Consider the following 22,087-nt stretch of genomic DNA (forward strand, 5'->3'; position numbering starts at 1 on the left):
CTGTGAACATTTTTAAGGCATAGAGGAATAAGATTCTTTATCAGCAAAGGGATGACGGGCTAAAGGAGATAGGTGAAATGTGAGGTTGAACTTACAACCAGATCGGCCGTGGTTTTATTGAATGACAGAGGAAGGCTCCAGGGGCCAAATTTGTACCTTCCCATGTTCATAACCAAGGCTCTATACACCTGAGAACAAACCTCTTTCTCCCCTTTGTATTCTATCCCCCTTGGGAGAAAAAACAATACTTCCTTAGCCGTTATGGTTACAACTTTGTACTTGTCGACTGGGTTTTTAATGAGTTGCAAACTTGAGCTCCAAAATCTCTTTGCCCCCTTTCCTGAGGGAGGTTCCTTCATGAGATTCAAACATTAATTTCCCTTTTCAGATGCTGACTCACCTGCTGCATATTTCTGGCACTTTCCACTCTCCGGAGTTCCAACTTCCACGGTTGGTCTTTGCTTGAAGATTAGGAAGGGAATTGGAAAGGAAGTCCAGATGAACCTTGCCTTTTGCACAAAAGGACAATGAATGTGATCCCACAGGAGGCCGTTGAGGTAAATAATAGAAAGGCGGCAACTATTTGTACCTCTTGAGAAAGGAAAGGGTTGATGGCTATGAGTTCTGATTCAGCAGAATGACATTGAGGCAAAAAGATTTAAATAATGACGGTAGGTTGAATAGAGCGGGCTTGTATTTCTTCGAATGTCGAAGATTAAGGATCATCTAACTGAGATGCTTTGCCTAATTAAAGGATATGATGTGTTAGATAGATGGAAATAATTACCTCTGGTGGGGGAGAGCAAAGGGACAGAAGCTAAAAATGGGAGTGCTGCCATTCAGGGATAATACCAGGAAATGACACCTTCGTACAACAGGAAATGGAAATCAGGAATTCTCGTCTCCAAAACACTATTGAAGCTTGAGAGTGGGTGGGGGGGATATCATTTGAAGATTTCGAAACTAAGATCATTGGATTTTTGTCAGGCAAAGATTGGGTGGGATTTTCTGGTTGTTCCCACCGGCTGGATCTTTCGGTTCCACTGACGTTGACCCTCCCCCCCCCCCCCCCCCCCCCCAACCGCGGGTTTCCTGGCGGTGCAGGGGGGTAGGGTGAATACAACAGGAAACCCCGTTGGCAGCGGTGGGACCACATTATCCCACCGCCGGCCAATGTTAGGCCTCCTCCACCAGAACCTGCAGAAGTGGCGGGGGGGGGGGGGGGGGGGGGGGGGGGGTGGAGAGAGGGGCGGAATCCTGCCCAAAGTTACCAGGTGGAGTGATGAGGCAGGGCATTGATGATCTGGGGTCAGAACGGGCTGGAGGGTCAGAATGGCCTCTTCCTGTTCCTATGGTAACAAAGCAGTTTGGGAACAATCAACAAGGCTCCTTGGGCTTAAGGACCTTTTCTAAACACTCATTGCAGTGATTGAAAAATTGTTTATTCAATGGCGACGAGAATAGAAAGCTGACTGAATCACAAGTGGGTGGAAAATAGCCTGTGTGAGCTTTTCTAAAGGACAACAAAGGGCAACCAGATGGGTTTTTACAACAATTGATGATTATTTCATGGTCACCATTACTGGAACCAGGTTTATATTCATTAATTGAAGTCAAATTCCATCAGCTGCCTTGGTAAGATTTGACCCCGTGTCCCCACGGTGTGCCCTTGGGCCTCTGGATCCAGTGCCATTCCCACTGTGCCAACCCCCCCCCCCCTCCTAGATTTTCCCTGGCTATTCTCTAATTCCAGAATCAACATCGTAAAAACCATTGCTGTTTGTCAAAAACCTGCTGTGCGCAAATTGGCTGCTGTGCTTCCGATGTCACAACATGGGCCGCACTTCAATGGTACTTGTTTGGCTCCAAAGAGTGTTGGGAGGTCTCGTGGTCGCGAAAGTCAAGTCTTCTTTTGGAAACCCTGTACTACATGATCACACCTCGCGGATGCTTTTCTTCGTTCGTGGGCAATTCCCCTGACTTCTTAACTTTTTAGAAATGGGGTTAACACCTCCTAGTTAATGGACAGACAGCGAGGAACTTGGGGGATCAGTTTGGGAGGACTAACAAGGCAAAGGAATCCGCAATAGACGGTACAATGCTGGGAGAGGGAACTTGGGATACATGTCCGAAGCTGTCTGAGGCAGCAGGACAGGTAGATCAGGTGGTTAAGAAGGCATATGGGACACTTGCCTATATTATAGTAATCTTTATTACTGCCGCAAGTAGGCTTACATTAACACTGCAATGAGGTTACTGTGAAAATTCCCCAGTCGCCTCATTCCAGCGCCTGTTCGGGAACACAGAGGGAGAATTCAGAATGTCCAATTCACCTAACAAGCACGTCTTTCGAGATTTGTAGGTGGAAACTGAAGCACCCGGAAGAAACCTGCGCAGACACGGGGAGAACGTGCAGACTCTACACAGACAGGGACCCGCGGGAACCGAACCTGGGACCGTGGCGCCGTGAAGCAACAGTGCTAACCACTGTGCCACTGCGCCAAGGTACAGAATACAAGAGCTGGGAGGTTATGATGGAGTTGTATAAAGTGCTCATTCGGCCACAGCTAGAGTATTGTGCGCAGTTCTGATCGCCACACTATAGGAAGGATGCGATTGACCAGGATGTTGCCTGGGCTGGAGCATTTCAGCTGTGAGAAGCTGGGTTGACTGGGGTTGTTCTCCTTAGAGCAGAGGAGGCTGAAGGGGAACCCGATTGAGGTGTACAAAATTATGAGGGAGTAGAGGGAAGAAATCTTCCCCCTTAGTAGAGGGGTCAATAACCAGGGATCAAAGATTTACAGTAAAGAGCGGCAGATTAGAGGGGATTTGAGGATATACCTTTTCACCCAGAGGGTGGTGGGACTTTAGAACTCGCTGTCTGAAAGGGTGGTAGAGATGGGAACCCTCACAACATTTGAGAAGCATTGAGATGAGTACTTGAAACTCCACAGCGCGCAAGGCTATGGGCCAAGTACTTGAAAATGGGATTTGAATGGCTAGGTGCTTGAAGGCCGGCACAGACATGATGGGCTGAAGGGCCTCTTTCTGTGCTGTAAAACCCTACGGCTCTAAGCTCACATGGACCCACTCAGCTTGGACAGACAATCTTTTCAATATAATAGATCTGGCCCCTGTTCCACTGCCGTCCTGTGTGTCTATGATTTCGCAGCTCGGTTTACATGGATGCCTGTTTTGTATTGCCACTGTAGATGTTGCCAGATACATGTAAGGGTGGGGAGGGAGGGTGGGGGATGGGGTGGGGGGAAAGAATGTTTTGCTTGGTAATGCTTTGCCAGAAGAGGTTCTGAATGTTGAAAAACAGCTTCTGACGCCAGATGAAAAGGTAGATCAACATTCACCAGCTTTGGGAAGAACATTTTATTGCTAAGCATATCGTTTATATAACAGAAACGCAACAAAAACAAAGAAGATGGAGAGATGGATGAAGTAACATCACATTAACTCAAAAAACCCAATCAAAATCTTCACATTGATGCAGATCAAAAATAATATAAAATATGATATAAAGCCCACATACAGATTTTCCAAGTCCAGGAGTTCACAGTAAAAAAAAAATGAAAAGATTACCAGGAAGCAAATCCACAGGACAATCTTTAACAATAGACACTGAGGTATAAATATTTCTGTGTTTTTTTTTTCTTTAAATATATTCATTGAGTTGTCCAACGGGTGCTTTGATACCTACGGAACCCACCCGCGTCTTGCGTTAAATCGAAAAGCAGAGTTACACTCAGAAAATAACGGTGCCGAGCAAAGAAACCTCATGTGAATCAAGAAAGATCATTTGTATTCGATGATGACCACTGTTTTCAAAAAGGGAATATTCATGCGGCTTACAAACACGAGCGAGAGAGAGAGAGAGGGAAAGAGAGAGAGAGAACAGAGAAGTCCTAAATCTAAATGATAACAATTGTGTCAGTTTCTTTACAAAAGAAAAGTGTACACCTTTGTACCGAGGTTCTTGTCAAAACCAGGTTCAATCTCGTATCTCCACATGAAAGACATTGCAAAAAACTTCGCGAGAGTTTGGAACTATACAAATACCAAAAGAGATTAAACAACTTAAATGTATGTACAATAGTTCTACCTACAAAGTACACAAGCTATATAATAATGTAATAAAATTATGTAAACAAATTTTTTTTCCTTGACACGGTTTGACTTTTGATTCATGAAAACTCACACCATTCATGTTTGTATCGTTTAAATATATGTATATATATATATATATATATAACTGTGTTGAAAGTTTGAGTGACTTTAACAGCATTTCCCCTTTGACCATGCTTCCACCCACTGTTCTGATAACAGTTGTAACACGGCACATGATTTCAAGGTAGGCTCTGAGACCAAAAGAGAGGCAGGATGCAAAAAGAAAATTAAGATCCATCGAAGGCAGTGAGACAGAGAGGGAGATAAAGCACACATCAATTGAAGCACATTACCAAAATCAGAACTCATTATGGTAAACCTGGCCAGTGAATCCATTTTGTTGTTCCTCATCAAAATTGAACACCATATTGTATATGATGTGGTTAATTTTATTTTTTTTTTGAATGTGCATGCACCACAGTCATTTACTGAAACTCAGAACCACAGCTATGGTTTTTAAGTAGCTGTTTTTCTATCTACCACAGTCTAAGAGTAATATGTTGTACAGTTAACAGCTCTTAAACAATAAGGTGGTCACCTCAGTTGAAAGTCAATACTTGGCACAGACCTGCTCGATCTGTGCGTGCGTCCCACTTTTTAATTATCTCTGTTCTTCGTTCATCTCTTGTTCTGTTAAATGTTCATATACCTAGTACAGTTTTATTGCAGACGGCAAATCATAAGGAGTACACCACGATTTGAGATGTAGAAACGATACAAAGTTTAAACGGCAAAAGTCCCATTTTCTGAGGGAAGGGGGGAGGAGGAGAGAGAGGAGGGGGGGGGGGGGACAGAATCTGATCGCAAGCATACACACACACCACCGCCACCATCAGTCCCCACACCTCTCCCCCTCCCTCCCTCCCTCACTCCCTCCCACATAACTCTCCATCTCTCCCAGGGTCCATGCTCGGGCTGGACGCTATCTACACATGTCGCAATTACATGCTCCACACGGCAAAGAGCGAGAACATTTAAATTAAAAAAAAAAAAATCATTACACAGCTTTTACAACCAAAAAAAGGAAGGAAAAAAACCTCGAGAAAATGCGAAACGCCACATAGTCTTAACAGTCGCATCCAGGATAAAAACCCCCAGGAGGCCGCAGAGTCTTCTCCAGTTGCAGGTTCGATCACCAGAATACAAGACTTCTGGTTGCTATGATAGCTGTGTGTGTGTGTGTGTGTGTAGGTGTGTTTATAGTCTTAAATCACGTACAGCTTCACTCTGTAAGTTTATTTAGTTTTTCCACAGTGCATATCACAGTTCCCAGGCTCCAGGCTGCATTTGGATTTTTTTTGTTTCAAAATTTTCGTTTCCCAAAAGAGTTTTTATTGAGTGTGTGTTTAAAATCTAAGTCAAGTCGCAGATTTGCACCGTCACATTTCATATATATATATATATATATCTATTATATATATTTCAATTGTGTCTCCTTTTTTATGTTGTCGTTTGCTTTTCATTTTCTTCTCTTTTGATTTGTCCGCTCTTTCCTCTACACATAATACTCTTTGTCCTTGTTTTTGTGCTTCTTACTGCTGCCTTTGGCACTCTGCTGTTTTTCCTTGACAACAGTGCCGTTGGTCTGCGCCGAGTTGCTGATATAATTGCGCGTCTCGTCTACCTGGTAGGACCCTTCGTCTCTGTTCCGGTACTTGTACATGGCGTACAGGAGGATCAGGATGCAGAGGGCTGCTGCCGCCACTATCCCTACGACCATCCCTGTCGTGCTGCTCGATTCCCGCACCACCTCCGAGGCCCCCGGGCCCCGTCGGACTCCCGGCTCCGTGGGGTGTGCTGTGGGTACATTACGGAACATGGGTGAGGTGACTAGGGGACTCTTCAGCTTGGTGCTGTCTACTTCGTACGCAGTGGGCAAAGGAACCAACACTAGGCCGGGGTGCGGCTTCTGCTCACGCGTATTCAACTTGCCCGCGGGCAACTTGGGCACCTTTCCGGGCGGCGCGGAGACTGCGGAGCTGAGCAGCTCAGGGGGAGAGGCCGTGGTAGTAGTCCTACCGGATTCGGACGCTTTGTTAGGTCTAAAGTCCTTGTACTCCCACTTGGGTGCGTGCGCTTTGTAGCCACCTTCGAAGGCCGATGTGGACAAGGTCTTATCTGTTACCAAGGACAAGGTGGTGTGAAAATCTTCATCATCAGTAGGGGGTAGGTTAGAGTCAAGTGCCTCCCCTGAGCCATAACCAGATATCACCAAGCCAGCATCACAATCATCGTGGTCCTGCTCCGTCAAGCAAGGTAACCCCACCTCAGGGATCATGGACAGGGAATCTTTGGTGCTTTCAATAATGGTGAGGAGAGGGCGGAAGGTAGGGAGGAAGGGAATGAAAGGTGCACGAGTGGCAAGGGGAAGGGTTGCTAAGGCTTCTTCTGTCACTACAGGGAAAACTAATTCACCTCCTGGAATTGAAGGAGAAAAGAAGGAAGTTAGAGAAACACTGGACTTCTAGCACACGTACACGCGGGCATGCTCCACTTAAAGTAAAACCAAACCAAAAATCACGTCACACAGAGATGCAATAGCTTTGCAGCTGAAAAGAAAAGGCAGTCCTTTAAAGTACTCAAAGCACAGCAAATTAAAATAAAAACTGACACCAACCATTGTAGTTTTTAACATACACTTAACGTTAGCAGTTAAAGAGGAAAAAGATTCAAAATTTATGGTTTTTATAAATTAACACACACACACGTTAAATAAAAAGCATTACGGCCTACAATACATCCAAGAGAGAAGAGGGGCTACATATATATATGTCTATATATACATGTACATAAAAAAATATACACCAGGTAATTCATAGTCAACTTACATCAATAAATTGCCCGCATGATTTTGGCATGAAGAAAGAATTTATGAAAAGAAAGTTGTGTAAGATGCTTTTGGACAAGTTTTCTATATTGTCGTAAATTGTTTGTACTTATTAGCAAAAAAAAAATTGCTCATTGACAAAATGCTTACAAGGGGAGGCAACAACACGTAAACATCCACACCACACAACATGAAAATTAACTCTGCACTGATAGATTATTCTTTCTCGTTGTTGTCTTTTAAAATATTTCAGGTATTACAAAAAAAAAGGACTGTACATTGTTTAACTTGAACATCTCTTTTTTTTTGCTTGTTGAATATCTACAAATCTAACGCTTTCTTTTTTTTAAAATCTTTAACGCTGATATACTTTTCTTTTTTAAATTAAATCTTTTTTTTTGTTTTTTTAACGTTCCTTTTCTAGTTTTAAACAGCTGGATGGCTGGTTACTGTACATTTTTGTCAACGCTGCTAAAAGTAGGGAGGCAGACGAAGAGGGGTGGGTGGGTGGGTGGGTGAGGGAGAGGGAAGGGTAATGATCATTTTAAATTTTTCCAGGTTCAAACCTATGAGTGGACTATGTGGGAGATGAAGATGATAGGAGTGAATGTGTATAAAATTTGCCATGTCCATGTAAAGGTGGGACGAAGCGATCTGGCCACGTTAGAGCTTTTAGCTGTAAGGAAGGGATAGGGGGATATACAAACAATTGAGCATATTCATGCCCATCTACGAAAAAAAACATAACTCTAACACTGACAAATCACAAACCCTAAACTGCAACTTCTTCATCATGCAGTCCATAGAGACAGAGAGAGAGAGAGAGATAGATAAATATTCTTTTCTTAAAATTTTTTTTTAACAGCTTTTCCCGAAAAAAAAACCCTTAAATAAATCATTATTAAAATAGTTCCAACTGCTCCCTCTATACGTCGAAACCACTTCAAACCGTGTGTGATGCAATGTTTCTTCAGTTTTAACATCCAAGAAAAAAAAAGAAGGTCCACTCGCTTTGGCACGCTGATATGTATCAAATTAGGTGCCGTTTTTTTTAACATTTAGAGTATCCAATTCTTTTTTTTGTCCAATTAAGGGGCAATTTGGCGTGGCCAATTCACCAACCCAGTGCATCTTTTTTGGGTCGTGGGGGTGAGACCCACGCAGGCACGGGGAGAATGCGCAAACTCCACACGGACAGTGACCCGGGGCCGGGATCGAACTCAGGTCCTCGGCGCCGAGACGCAGCAATGCTAACCACTATGCCATTGCGCTGTCCTAAGTGCCAGTCGTGTTCCCATCCCCCGCCTTTCTGGGGCTGGCGGGGACCGAGGTCTAGGTGGAATTTGTGGAATGCCAACTTCCATGCAGGACTCCAAAGCCTACAGGCATCCTACATGCAACGAAAAGCAGAATTTGACTGGTCGAAAGGCAGCAACCTTCATGATGAACGGCCCAGGGAGGGCGGGGGGGGGGGGGGGGGGGGGATGTGTGGGAGTGATGGGGGGGGTGAGTGGGGGGGGGGGGGTCTCGAAACCTGACGGGAGACACCCTGGACTCCAGGTGTTGTTATTGAAAAAATTGAAACCGGAACCCACTCTGGGGGTCTCTTAAAGAAAAATAATACGAGTGGTCCTGTAGCACGGGAGCAACCCAGATTAACAAGATACAAACATGCGTATGTTGCAAGGTGGTTACGCAGGGAGCGAGGGTCAGGGGGAGTAATTTGTGGCCACGCATTGAAGTGGTTTGTGTGCTTCACAAAAAAAAAAGAAAATTATCAGCACAGATATTTAGTTTGTTTCAGACTCAAAAAGAAAAAAAAAGATCTTAAGCATTTTTAAAAAATGAATGCCCCCAAAACATGAAAAGTTATTGACAAAGCAATCATTTCCCTCCCAGAGACTGGGAGGAAAGTTTAAACCGAAGCAATTAATTCCCCCCTCCCCCCCACCCCCCAACACACTTTCAGAGATGAACAGCCAAATGCACAGCTACAGACAGAGCAAGAAGGACACAAATATACTATTTACCTGTCACCCGGGACATGTGACATGAGGTGACATTATTATCTCAGTTTTACTGCAATTTCTCCTTCAATTTAAAAAAAAACTTTTTTAAAAACAAAAATCCTTTTTTTTTTCTTTTGGCTTTCTGCGTGTAAAAAGTGGCGTGCAGTCTGGATGTACAGAGGTAGAATAATTGGCTAAGAATGGGTCACCTTTATTGCAAGTGTTAATAATGCATGCTTAAAGTAAGTTGCATTTAGGGAAAGTTTGAGAACAGAACAGCAAGCTAGAGCGAGGGAGGAGGTTAGCGGGAGAGAGAAAGGTCAAAGGTTAGGAGAGCACAGTTTTTGTTCTAAAACAGCATCATTCAACAAGTCAGTCTGGGGTTTGGGGGGGGGGGGAGGGTAGGTTGGGTAGGGGGGGGGGAGGGTAGGCTGGGTAGGGGGTGCAGGCCAGGCTGGCCCAGTGGAGAAGAGAATTCCACAAAAGAGCAATAGTTTTATTTTGAGTCCCAGGAAAATATCTCCTGAAGTCGTTCAGCCAATGAGTCAGGACGTACGTGACACCTCCAACTGCATAATTTCTGCACTTTTGATCAAGTTGCACGCTTTCAAGGTTTTTTGGTGAGGATTCTGTGCTATCTCCAGATGCTGATCGTACCCAGTGCTGGATGTACCATTTCCAGGGGATTGTCACGTGCTCTGAGGTTGGATACCGATTAAGGACCTATTTTCTGTCCTCTCTGGGAATTTAAACTCCTTGAACTTCACTTTCCCCTGTATGTACCCTGCTTCCGCAGTACAAAACAGAGAAAGTACTGAACTTAGCCACCCCCCCCCCCCCCCCCCCCCCACCCCCCCGCCACCCCGCAGCCCCTTTTTGCACTGTGCCCACATTTCCCATGAAGAGGTACCGGCCAAGCGCGCCCCATTGAGACTGCCAACTCCCACCTCTGAAATATCACCCGACTGCCCTGTCTTGGCTGCTGAAGCCCTCTGTTCATGTCTCCGTCACCTCTGGACGCGACTGTCCCAATGCGTTCCTGACTGGCCTGTCACTTTCTACCCGCCCTGAACTTCAGGCCCTCCAAATCTCTGATGCCTGCGACCTGCCTCCCAGCAAGTCCTGCTCCCCAACCAATCCCGTGCTCCATGACCTACCTTGGCCGCCGATCAAGTGACGTCTTGATTTTAAAATTCCCACCCCTTGTTTCCATGGCCTTACCCCTCCCAATCTCTGTGATCTCCTCCAGTCCCCAAACCCTCCGAAATATCTGCTCTCCTCTAATTCCGGACTCTTGGGCATTCTCAATTTTGACCACTCCACCATTGGTGGTGGATGTACCTTCAGTGGCCCAGGCCCAAGCTGTGGCATTTTCTCCCTCCACCTCTTGACCTCGCTACCACATCTCATTCTCGTTTAAAATACTCCTTAAATTTTTGGTCCAAAGTTTGGTCATCTCATCTAATAACTCCTGGGGCAATATTTTACAGGTGGTGGGGGGGGGGGGGGGGTTGCTGAAAGCCGACCAGAGGCTGACAGGCGCCAAGGACGCCTACACCACAGTCACAACATGTGGGATGAAGAGGGATGAAGAATGTCGTGGCTGCCCCAGGATAGGTACGTCCCAGGGGTTTAGGATGGGGACGGACCCAAGAGCCCAGGGCGGGGAGGGAGGGTGGTGGGGGTGCCGGGCTGTGATTTGTAGGGCAAACAGCGAGGAAGGAAGGTGGGGGTGATATCTTGGGGTGGGGGGAGGGTGCCCTCCCCCGGGGCCACCCTCCCAAATGAGGAGCCCTCTCTTCCCCTTTTTTCCCCCACACAGGCCGCAAAACCCAGCCTGCCCACTTGCACCTGCCTGCCCCCCACCAGCCGTGGGTAGCGCACTTATTTCGGTGAATCGGTTTGCCAACAAGGTGAATTGACCTTTCATTATTTGTTTTAAATATTGTCGGCGAGCTGTCGATTTTGCCCAACTAGGATATTATGGGGACTGGGCCAGCGGTGGGTGCGAAGGTAGTGGGGTCGCTACTGACCTATTTTACATGCCCCCCCCCCCCCCCACTCCTCCCACCCCTGTTGTAAACACGCCTGGTGGAGGCTGTAAAACCCAGTCCCTTTTGAGGATTGGGGGTCAAAGGTTGCTTTATAATGCTCCTGTGAAGCACCCTGGGACATTTCGCTGTGTCAAAGGTGCTAGTTAAATATAGGTTGTTGTTGGTAGTTATTCCCAAGTGCAGACCTTTCTGGAAGACCTGGAGTGGAGTAGGCCATTCAGCCCCTTGAGCCTGGTCTGCCGACACTCAGTCAGGTCATGGCTGATCTGTATCGGAACTCCATTTGCCCACCTTGACTTCACGTCGGGTTCATTTAAGGAAAAAAAAAACCATCAAGTATCAAGTGGCCTGAGTTTGTCCGGAACCGTGTGTGAACATTCAAATATAATTTGTATCAGAGGGTGGGGGGGGGGGGGCGTGGTATCAAGGCGTCTCCTCTCCCGCGTTGCTATGCGTCTCTGCCTGTCCAACAATTAGCCCTGTTACTGTAGGTATTTGACAACGCCCAAACACCACTCTCCGTAGTTCAGATCGGAGCTGCCAGCACCTTCTGGCCAGGCACACTTATTGTTCGGACTACATGGGCAGTAACGTCCATCAGTCAGATTCCTGGCCCCTTGAACCTTTGGCCATTACTACAGTCATGGATATTGTGCATTATATATCTGAGAGCTCTGCAATCGTGCTTTAAAATGTCTGGTCAATGTCTATAGCTTCAGCTTCCAGCAGCGTTTACAGTAGTTGAGTGTTCTCTGAGTCCACACCCAAGGCATAACTAATCCAGTGCCGTGAGCATCAATGTGAAACAGGCTCACATAATCAAACACAGAACGATTGAACACAACATTTGTGTTTTCTCCTCCCTTGAGTTTGGCTATTCCGAGGAGTTTTCCTGCTCTGGACAGGAACCACAGTGAAGTTTGATTTCGTAGAATCCCCACAGTGTAGAACGAGGCTATTCGGCTCATCGAGTCTTCACTGATCCTCCGAAAGAGGACTGCACCTAGGCTCACTCTCCCACCCTCGCACTCTAACCCCACCGAACCTGCACCTCTTTGGACTGCGGGAGGAAACTGGAGCACCCGAAGGAAAACCACATAGATATGGGGGGAATGTGCAAAGTCCACACAGTCACCCAAGGCCGGAATCGAACCCGGCTCCCTGGTGCTGTGAGGCAGCATGCTAACCACTGTGCCACCATGCTGCCTTATTTCGTATAATATCCTTGCTTTTGGATGCTATGCTTTTGAACAGCCTTCTCAATGTATCCTGCCACCTTCAAAAATAATTCCAAATGCTGCTCCAATATCTCTCTGTTCCTGTGCCCTCCTTAAAATGGTACCAGTTTGTTTAACTTCACCATGCTCAGATTATAATAAATATATATTGAGTACTGCGGAAAAAAAGAGACATGCTGTCGAAGCATTTCGTCTCGCACTTATCAGGACAGATGCAAGAATGCCAAATTTCAAAGGCAAATCTATACTACTTGGAAAAGGGTGATAATTGGTTGGTCTGGCAACTCTGTTGGGTCGAGGTATTGATGTGGAGAATGCACCAACGATAGTTTCCTGGTACATTCTTCATGGCAACATCGTGACCCATTAGAGTTGACTTGCCAAATAATCAGCACCTTTACATGTTGTGTAAAATTTGCTCCCTTTGAAATTTGGTATTCTTGCATTTGTACTGATGAGTACAAGATGAAAAGCTTTGACAGCATGTTTCTTTTTTTTGATCAATACTCAAGTTCTGTACTACCAAGCGATTAAATATATTAACATTTCCATGGCACCTTGTCACTCAAAACACGTGCATCACCTTTTGCTGACAGCGGCAACCCTGCTGATTTCCTTTCTTTAATGACCTTGCTTGCAAGGGAAATATTGACGGGCTCCAAATAGTCGGCACAGGGCCCTTACTGCCCGCCAGATGCAGAGATCGGTTTAACGTCTCATCCAAGGGATGGCACCTCCAACAGAGCAACACTCCCTCAGTACTGGACGTCTTCAAGATGAGTGGTGGGACATTGAATCCACAAACCTCTGACGTAAATGCAGGAGAGCTACCCACTAAGCCAAGCTGCTGCAGTGGAAACAAAGTACTGGCATATTTTATCGAGTAAAGGAAATGGGGGTAAGGTCTTGCGACGCCGTGTGCCAGAAGCTACAGGTTCATGTCCCACATCAGGAGCTGGTGGCCATGGCAGGCGCGTTCATACCATGGCCAAACAGGTTGATTGTCAGCCTGTGAATCCTTCCATTACACCCGAAAGCAGGTGGTAAGAGTGGGAGCATTATCTCGGAGGCCACGATTCAGAGGGCAATGGAGAAGCGCCACAGTACTTTGTCAAGTGTAATCATGGGCCAATCCAATGGAATTCCACAGTTGCCAATGCCCTCTGAGGGTATGGTCCCTGGAGGAGGAGGAGGAAAGGACAGACGGGTCAAAGTCAGGTAAAAGGGTGTCAGTGCTACGATCCTCCAGAATTGCCACGGAGTCTCCAGGAATGAATCACTGCTTTGAGAAAGCTGGCATGAAAACCAGAGTGCGCGCGAGAAAAAAAACATTCCATGTTCATAGGAACATAGGAATTAGGAGCAAAAGTAGACAATTCAGCCCCTCGAGCCTGCTCCGCCATTCAATCAGGTCATGGCTGATTTCTTCCTGGTCTCAAATCCACCTCGCTGCCTGTTCCCCCTGTCACCTTCATCCATTTTTAAAATCAAAAATACATCTATCGCTTTCTTGAAACCATTTAATGACTCAGATTCCACCGCACTATGGGGCAGCGAGTTCCACAAATTCACCACCCTCTGCGAGAAGTAGTTCCTCCTCATCTCAGTTCTTAATCTACCGCCTTTTTATATCCATGACCTCTTGTTCTAGATTGCCTCACAAAGGCCTACATTTACTTTATCAATCCCTTTTAGTATTTTATATACCTCGATTAGATCCCCTCTCATCCTTGTAAACTCCAGCAAGTATAATAAGTCCAAACTGTTTAACCTCTCCTCATACATCAACCCTTTCATCCCCGGAATCAATCAGGTGAACCTCCTCTAAGCTACCTCCAATGCCACCACATCCTTCCTCAAATAAGGAGACCAAAACTGGACACAATATACCAGATGTGGTCTCACCAATACCCTGTAGAATTGCATCAACAGTCCTCTACTTTTGTACTTCAGTCCTTTTGCAATAAACGTGAACATTCCATTTTCCTTTATAATTGCATGCTGTAACTGCACACTGACTTTCTGCGATTCCTGAACAAAGACACCCAGATCCCTCTGCCCAGAGGGATTCTGCTCTCCATTTAGTTAATAATTTACCTTTCTATTTTTTCAGCCAAAATGGGTAACCTCGCACTTATCTACATTAAACTCCATCTGCCAAATGTTGGCCCAATCTCCTAACCTATCTATATCCATCTGTAAAATCTGTATCTCCTCTTCACTGCCTGCTTTTCCACCTATTTTAGTATCATGCACAAATTTTGCTAAGTGATACTCTGTCCCTGCTCGCAGATCATTTATACAGATTGTAAATAGTCGAGGTCTGAGGACTGACCCCTGTGGCACCCCACTAGTTACAGTTCACCAGCCAGAGAAGGACCCATTTATCCCGACCCTCTGCTTTCTGTCAGTCAGCCAATCCTCAATCCAATCTAGTTCTCTACCCCAGTCCCCTGCGATCTTACCTTCTGGATCAGTCTTTTATTTGGCACCTAATCAGACGCCTTCTGGAAGTCTAGATATATCACATCCACAGGTTCCCCATTATCCACCTTGCTGGTTACATCCTCAGAACTCAAGCAAGTTTGTCAAGCAGGACTTACCCTTCATAAAACTATGCTGACAATGGTGGATTGAGCTTTCCAAATGTTCAGCTATCTCCTCCTTAATGATTGATTCCAGCAACTTTTCCACCACAGAGGTCAAGCTTACCGGTCTATCCTTTCCTACTTTTTGCCTCTCTCCCTTTTTGAATAGGGGAGTTACATTAGCATGTTTCCAATCCACCGGGACCCCTCCAGAATCCAGTGAAGTCTGAAATATCACAACCAATGCATCCACTATCTCTGCTGGCACCTCCTTTAATACCCGAGGGTGCAAGACATCAGGCCCTGGAGACTGAACTGTCCTTACTCCTATCAGTTTATTCAATACCGTCTCCTTCATGATGGTTATTGCACCAAGTTCCTCTGCATTAACTGTAGTTTTTGGAAAATTTGTATTACCTCCTATTAGTTCAGTGCCTCCTCAATCTCTGTGTTCCCCATTGCTCCTTACCAGTATCGTCCTATAAAGGGCCAATATTTACTTTAACTATTCTCTTCCTCTTTATATGCTTATAGAAACTTTTAATATCAGTGTTTATGTTTTCTGCTAGATTCCTTTCATAGTTCATCTTAGCTCTTTTGATTTTATTTTTAGTAGCCTTTTGCTGCACCTTAAAGTTCTCCCAATCCTCCAGCTCCCAATCCTCCAACTACTAACGTTTGCAGCATGGTATGCCCTAGTTTTTGCCTATATGCTTTCCTCGACTTCCTTGTTTAGACATGGAATGTTTTTCTCCCTTTTGCAATTCCACTTCCTCTCAGGAATGTACTTCAATTGTGCGGTATTTAATGTCTCCCTGAACATCCGCCATTGTTCCTCAACTGTCCTATCGTCAATTATCTGTCTCCTGTCTACTTGGGCCAACTCTTTCCTCAGGCCTGTATAATTACCTATGCCCAACGCTAAAACTCTAGTATGGCACACTCTCGCTCAATTTGAATTTGAAATTCTAGCATGCTGTGATCACTCATTCCAAGAGGATCCTTAACAACAAGATTATTTAACAACCCTTCTTCGTTACATAATACTAAATCTAAATTACCCTGCTCCCTGGTTGGCTCCATAACATATTGCTCTGAGAAAAAAAATCCCTCATACACTCTATGAAATCGCCCTCGAGGCTACCCTTGCCAATTTGATCAATCCAGTCAATATGCATATTAAAATCACCCACGATTACCGTTGTGCTCTTCTCACAGGCCCTCATTATTTTTTGGCCCCACTATGCCCCACTTTGGAAGTATTGATCAGGTACCTGTAAATTACTCCTGCAAAGGAGTTTTTTCCTTGTTTTTAAATTCTACCCAGATCAATTCAACATTTTGTCCCTTAGTGCCAAAATCATTTCTTAATACAGCCTTGATGCCATCTTTAACCAATAAAGCAACTCCACCTCCTGTTCCATCCTGTCTATCCTTTCGGAATACGGCGTATCCTTGGACATTCAACTCCCAGTCCCGGTCCCCCTGCAACCATGTTTCAATTATCCCCACCAAACCATATCCATTTGTCTCTATCAACTCATTGAACTTAGGGCAGCTCGGTGGCACAGTGGTTAGCATTGCTGCCTCAAGGCGCCGGGGTCCCAGGTTCGATCCCGGCTCTGGGTCACTGTCCGTGAGGAGTTTGCACATTCTTCCCGTGTTTGCGTGGGTTGTGCCCCCACAACCTAAAAGATGTGCAGGCTAGGTGGATTGGCCATGCTAAATTGCCCCTTAATTGGAAAAATTTTATTGGGTACTCTAAATCTAAAAAAAAACCTCATTGAACTTATTCCGAATACTGCATGCATTTAGGTACATGGTTTTTAAATATGTCCCACAGATTTGTCTTTCCGTTGCAGGATTTTCTTGTGCACTGCACTTTTCAAACATTCTGACCTCCTTTTATTAATCTCTGATAACACTCAGCTTCATCCCCAACTTCACTCCAACAGTCTCCTTACCTTTCCTTTCCTCTCCGTTTAAACTGGCCTTGCCTGTTCATCCTATTAACCTCCATCTAGGGGCTGGTTTAGCACACTGGGCTAAATCGTTGGCTTTGAAAGCTGACCAAGGCAGGCCAGCAGCACGGTTCAATTCCCGTACCAGCCTCCCTGAACAGGCGCCGGAATGTGGCGACTAGGGGCTTTTCACAGTAACTTCATTGAAGCCTACTCGTGACAATTTTCATTTCATTTCGTCTTCTCCTCACATGCCGACCTGATGCTTTGGCTCCTATTAACCATTATACTTCTTGTCGTTCTACCGTTCCCTTCCCTGCCAACGCTCCCCCCCCCACTCTCCCAACCACGCCCCATTTTCTAGTTTAAATTCCTTGTGACCACCCTATTGATCCTTTCCGCAAGAACACTGGTCCCAGATCGGTTCAGGTGGAGACCGTCCCAACGGTACAGATCCCTCCTGTCCAAATTCTAATGCCAGTGCCCCTTGAAATGGAACCCGTTTTTCCCGCACCATTCCTTTAGCCACGTACTTACCTCCCTAATTTTCTCATCCCTACGGCAATTTGCATGTGGCTCGGGTAGTAATCCAAGGATTATAACCACAGTGGTTAGCATTGTTGCTTCACAGCACCAGGGTCCCAGGTTCGATTCCCGGCTTGGGTCACTGTCTGTGCGGAGTCTGCACATTCTCCCCGTGTCTGCGTGGGTTTCCTCCGGGTGCTCCGGTTTCCTCCCACAACTCTCGAAAGACGTGCTGTTAGGTGAATTGGACGTTCTGAATTCTCCCTCCGTGTACCCGAACAGGCGCCGGAATGTGGCGACTGGGGTCTTTTCACAGTAACATCATTGCAGTGTTAATGTAAGCCTACTTGTGACCAATAAAGAGCATTATTATTCTTGAGGACCTGTTCATTCATTTTGTAATTTGAACACTTACGTTCCTTGTTATAGAATAATATGGAAGATGGGGTCGGGGCAGTTGGAGTGGAAGGTCACATGACAAAACCTCCAGGAATAGGCCCAATGAGAGTTGGCAACCGGCAAAAAGCTGGCTCAAGAGGCCGAAAGGCCTACTTTTGTTCCTCCTTAGGTTTGTCAGTTCTGGACAGCTTTCTAAAGCCAAACAGTCCCAAGTGGTTCCTATGGTAGTGAATATACTGAAGCATTTGAACATAGAGCGGTGTCAGCTGTATCCTTGATGCTCAGATTTTCAGGCCTGTGTTCAAATGCATTGAGAGAAAGGAAACATCATCCATGACTAACTGGAGGAAGCAGAATTGACTGACTCTCCTTCGGGAGCAATCCATCACATTAGCAAGCCATCTATCAGCCAGCTACTAGTTGCCAGGGGTACGTCAATACTTTTTTAAAGCTGTTACTGGTAAACAGACCAAAGTCTATATTAAATAACAAGACATTTGCTCCAATGTGAATTGACTAACTAAATGTTCTTATCCCTCCAAATTTCAATAGCCTCCTCCAGCCATACAACCCTCCCAGCTAACTTCAATCCTTCAATTCTGGCCCCTTCTGCACCCCCTATTTCAATCGCTCCATCAATGGTGGCAATGCATTCAGCTGCCTCGTCCTTCAGCTCTGGGATTCTCTTCCCGAACCTCCCTACGGATCTTCTCCGAACCTCCCAACACCTCTCTCCGTCCTTCTTCACTGACAGTTGCGACTCAGTGGGTACCATTCTCACCTCTCAGTCATGGGGTTGTGTGGGCTCCCACTCCAAAGCCTTGGCACTCCTGAGGGAGTGCTACACTGTCCTTATCTGGTCATTGTCACGTTTCTGCTTGCGGGTGCTTGCTGTACGTAAATTGGCAGCCACATTTCCTACATTACATCAGCGGCTATAATTCATTGGCCACAAAGCACTTTGGGATGTTGTGAAAGGCAGCTATAAACACAAGACAAGGCATTCTTTCTTTAAAACCTGCCTCTTGGACCAAGCTTTTGGTCATCTGTCCTAACAGCTCTTTAGGTTCGCTGTCAATTTTAAGGAATATAGGAACAACTATCAGTCACTTACCCCCTAAAGCACCGAGGATTAGAGGGACCTTGGTGTGTATATACACTGGTCCCTTAAGATAGCAGGTCAGATAGATACAGAGGTTAAGAAGGCATATGGTATACTTGCTTTTATTACAGTAAGAAGTCTTACAACACCAGGTTAAAGTCCAACAGGTTTGATTCAAACACGAGCTAACCTGAGGAAGGAGCTGCGCTCCGAAAGCTCGTGTTTGAATCAAACCTGTTGGACTTTAACCTGGTGTTGTAAGACTTCTTACTGTGCTCACCCCAGTCCAACGCCGGCATCTCCACATCATTGCTCTTATTAGCCAGGGCATAGAGTTTAAGAGCAGGAAGGTTCTGCTGGAACTGTATAAAATATTCATTAGGCCACTGCTAGAGTATTAGGTGGGCAGCACGGTAGCACAGCGATTAGCGCTGTGGCTTCACAGCGCCAGGGTCCCAGGTTCGATTCCTGACTGGGTCACTGTCTGTGCAGAGTCTGCACGTTCTCCCCATGTCTGTGTGGGTTTCCTCCATGGGCTCCGGTTTCCTCCCACAAGTCCCGTGGGATGTGCTGTTAGGTGAATTGGACATTCTGAATTCTCCCTCTGTGCACCCGAACAGGCGCCGGAACGTGGCGACTAGGGGATTTGCACAGTAACTTCATTGCAGTGTTAATGTAAGCCTGCTTGTGACAATAAAGATTATTGTGTAAATTATTGTGATTTGAGTGTGCAGTTCTGGAATCCACATTATAGGAGAGATGTGATAGCACTGGAAAGTGTGCAGGGGGGATTTACCAGGATGTTGCCTGGGCTGGAGCGTGTTAGTTATGAAGAGAGACTGGATAGACTAGGATTGTTTTTCTTGGAGCAGAGGAGGCTGAGGGGGGTGCATGTTTGAGATGTATCAAATTATGAGGGGCAGCGTGTCATGGGACTTTCCCTTTAAGAAAGTTGTTTTTCTTATCACATGGCTTCAGTGATGTCATTGTGTGGGTGGAGCTGGGCTGTGGCTCTGTGAATTGTTTATGGTTTCGCTTTCACATTTGGCTGCTATGGACCCAGACAGAGAATAGAAGTGTTTTGGCCTGTCTCTCTCTAGTATCATTTTAAATGTCTGTTCCAGGAAAACGTCCACTGATTATAGCTACCTGCTTTAGTAACTTAAAGGATATAGTTTGCTTTCCAGAAGGGTGTAAACCTACCGGTGAGATGGGGTCAGAATCTCAGGGAAAGCCAGTCTCATTCAAGTGAGAATGCAGAGTGCTGGGCCACGCCCTTGAAAAGCGTTTTTTGGTTTATGGGATTTTGTTATTGAATTGGAACAGTTAAGGGGGGGAATTCATTAAGGGTTATACATAGATTACTGTGTGGGGTCTTTATGTTTGTAATTGATAATTCTTGTGTGTGTGTTTATACAAATGTTAACTACATTTTTAGAATAAAGCTTGTTTTTGATTAAAGTGTCTCGGGAGAATGTTGAGTCACACCTGAATGGAGGGCACTTGTGCTCATACTCGCCAAATTCAACATAAAGGTTGCAGGTCAGGTGGACTTCATAATATACTTTGGAGTTTCTAAACTCTGGCCCGTAACAATAGATAGACAGGAAGAAACTTTTCCCGTCGGTGGAGGGATCAATGACCAGGGGGAATAGATTTAAGGTAAGGGACAGGAGGTTTAGAGAGGATGTGAGGAAAAATCTTTTCAGCCAGAGGGTGGTGGGAGTCTGGAACTCGCTGCCTGAAAGGGTGGTGGAGGAAGAGATCCTCATAGCATTTAAGAAGTATTTAGAAGTGCACTTGCGATTTCAGGGCATACAAGGCTATGGGCCAAATGCTCGGAAATGGGATTAGAATGCTCAGATTGTTGTTTTTGATTGCCACATTCTAGATGGGCTGAAGGGCCTTTTCTGTGCTGTGCCACTCTATGACTCTAAAGCCTGTTCTGCCATTCCACGTGATCATGGGTGGTCTGTGATCTAACTCCATGTATATCTGCTTTTGTCCCACATCTCATAAAGCCTTCATACCACATGTATCTATCAATCTCAAACTCAACACTTAGAAATGATCTAGCATCAATTCTCATTGGTGGAAAAGAGCTATAAACTTCTACCATTCTTTGTGTTTCGATGGGTTTCCTAACCTCAGCACTGAAAGGTCCGGTTCAAATCTTTAAACAGTTCCTTCTCATCCCAAATTCCCTGACCAGCTCAAACAGTTTTGCACTCTCTACCCTGTCCATTTCCCTTTAATATCTCGACAACTTTGATCATTGAGCTTCTTTCAACAGCACCTTCCAAACCCAAAACCCCTACCACCGAGAAGAACAAAGGCAGCAGACACATGGGAACACCACCGCCTTCGCAGGAGATTGTCATTGGCTTCAGGAAGCGTAGGAGGTTGTCGGACTGCTGATTTGTATTTCCCTTCCATGCCCAGAGGTCAAGTATGGCAGTCGTCACCAATGTCCGAATAAGAACATAAGGAATCGGGGCAAGAAATGGCCAATGGGTTCCTCAAACGCTCTCCGTTATTCGGTAAGATCAGGCGAGATCTGAAGGTAGCCTTCACACCACTGGCTTGCCTGCTCCCACTAATCATTGACTATAGTTATGGAACTTGTCTCACTCAGCTTTGAATATATTCAGTGAGCCACCCTCCCAGACAGCCTCCGGAGAAGAGAATTCCGGAGATTAATGACCAGCAGAAAAGAAATTCCTCCTCATCTCCACCTTAATTGGGAGACCCCCTTATATCGAAACTGCCCCTTCTCGTTCTAGATTCCCCCATGAGGCGAAACATCCTCTCACCATCTACCCTGTCCAACTCCTTCGGAATCTTTTGTGTTTCAATCACCCTGCTAATTGTGTCTTTAAGGGACAGCAGCATGTCACCACGAGAACTAAAGTATGTCACGTGATCAAGTCTCAGTTTCGCTTTGGTCTGCGAGCAGAACACAGCACACACAGCTCTGCTGCTGATGTCTTGATGTTTTCTACCTTTGTAGAGCTGTTCTTCCATGCCTTGTCTGAACAACTTGAATCCACAATGTGTTTACCCAATCCTTCATGAGTGATTTTTATGTTATTATACAAATAGATCATCTTTCATTCTTCTAAACTCCAGCTCTGTGTATCTAAGGTATGCAGGTAATCGAACCTGCTTAACCATTCTTCATGAGATAACTCCTTCATCTCAGGATTCA

At 45.5% G+C, this 22,087-nt stretch overlaps 1 protein-coding gene across 6 annotated transcripts in view; it reads right to left on the minus strand.

Annotated features, from left to right (window-relative positions):
• Positions 1–3,790: 3,790 nt before the first annotated feature.
• nrxn3a (neurexin 3a) overlaps positions 3,791–22,087 on the minus strand; it is a 1,956,983-nt gene continuing 1,938,686 nt past the window's right edge. For 3 of the 6 annotated variants that reach the window (XM_038773729.1, XM_038773720.1, XM_038773712.1), the window contains one exon: positions 5,672–5,973. In XM_038773729.1, the coding sequence (XP_038629657.1) occupies positions 5,672–5,973 (302 nt within the window). Of the gene's footprint in view, positions 6,595–22,087 lie in introns of all 6 variants that reach the window. The other 3 variants (XM_038773738.1, XM_038773746.1, XM_038773703.1) reach the window with 3 other exon arrangements.

The sequence above is a fragment of the Scyliorhinus canicula genome, chromosome 2 (assembly GCF_902713615.1).
Source record: "Scyliorhinus canicula chromosome 2, sScyCan1.1, whole genome shotgun sequence".
NCBI lineage: Eukaryota > Metazoa > Chordata > Chondrichthyes > Carcharhiniformes > Scyliorhinidae > Scyliorhinus > Scyliorhinus canicula.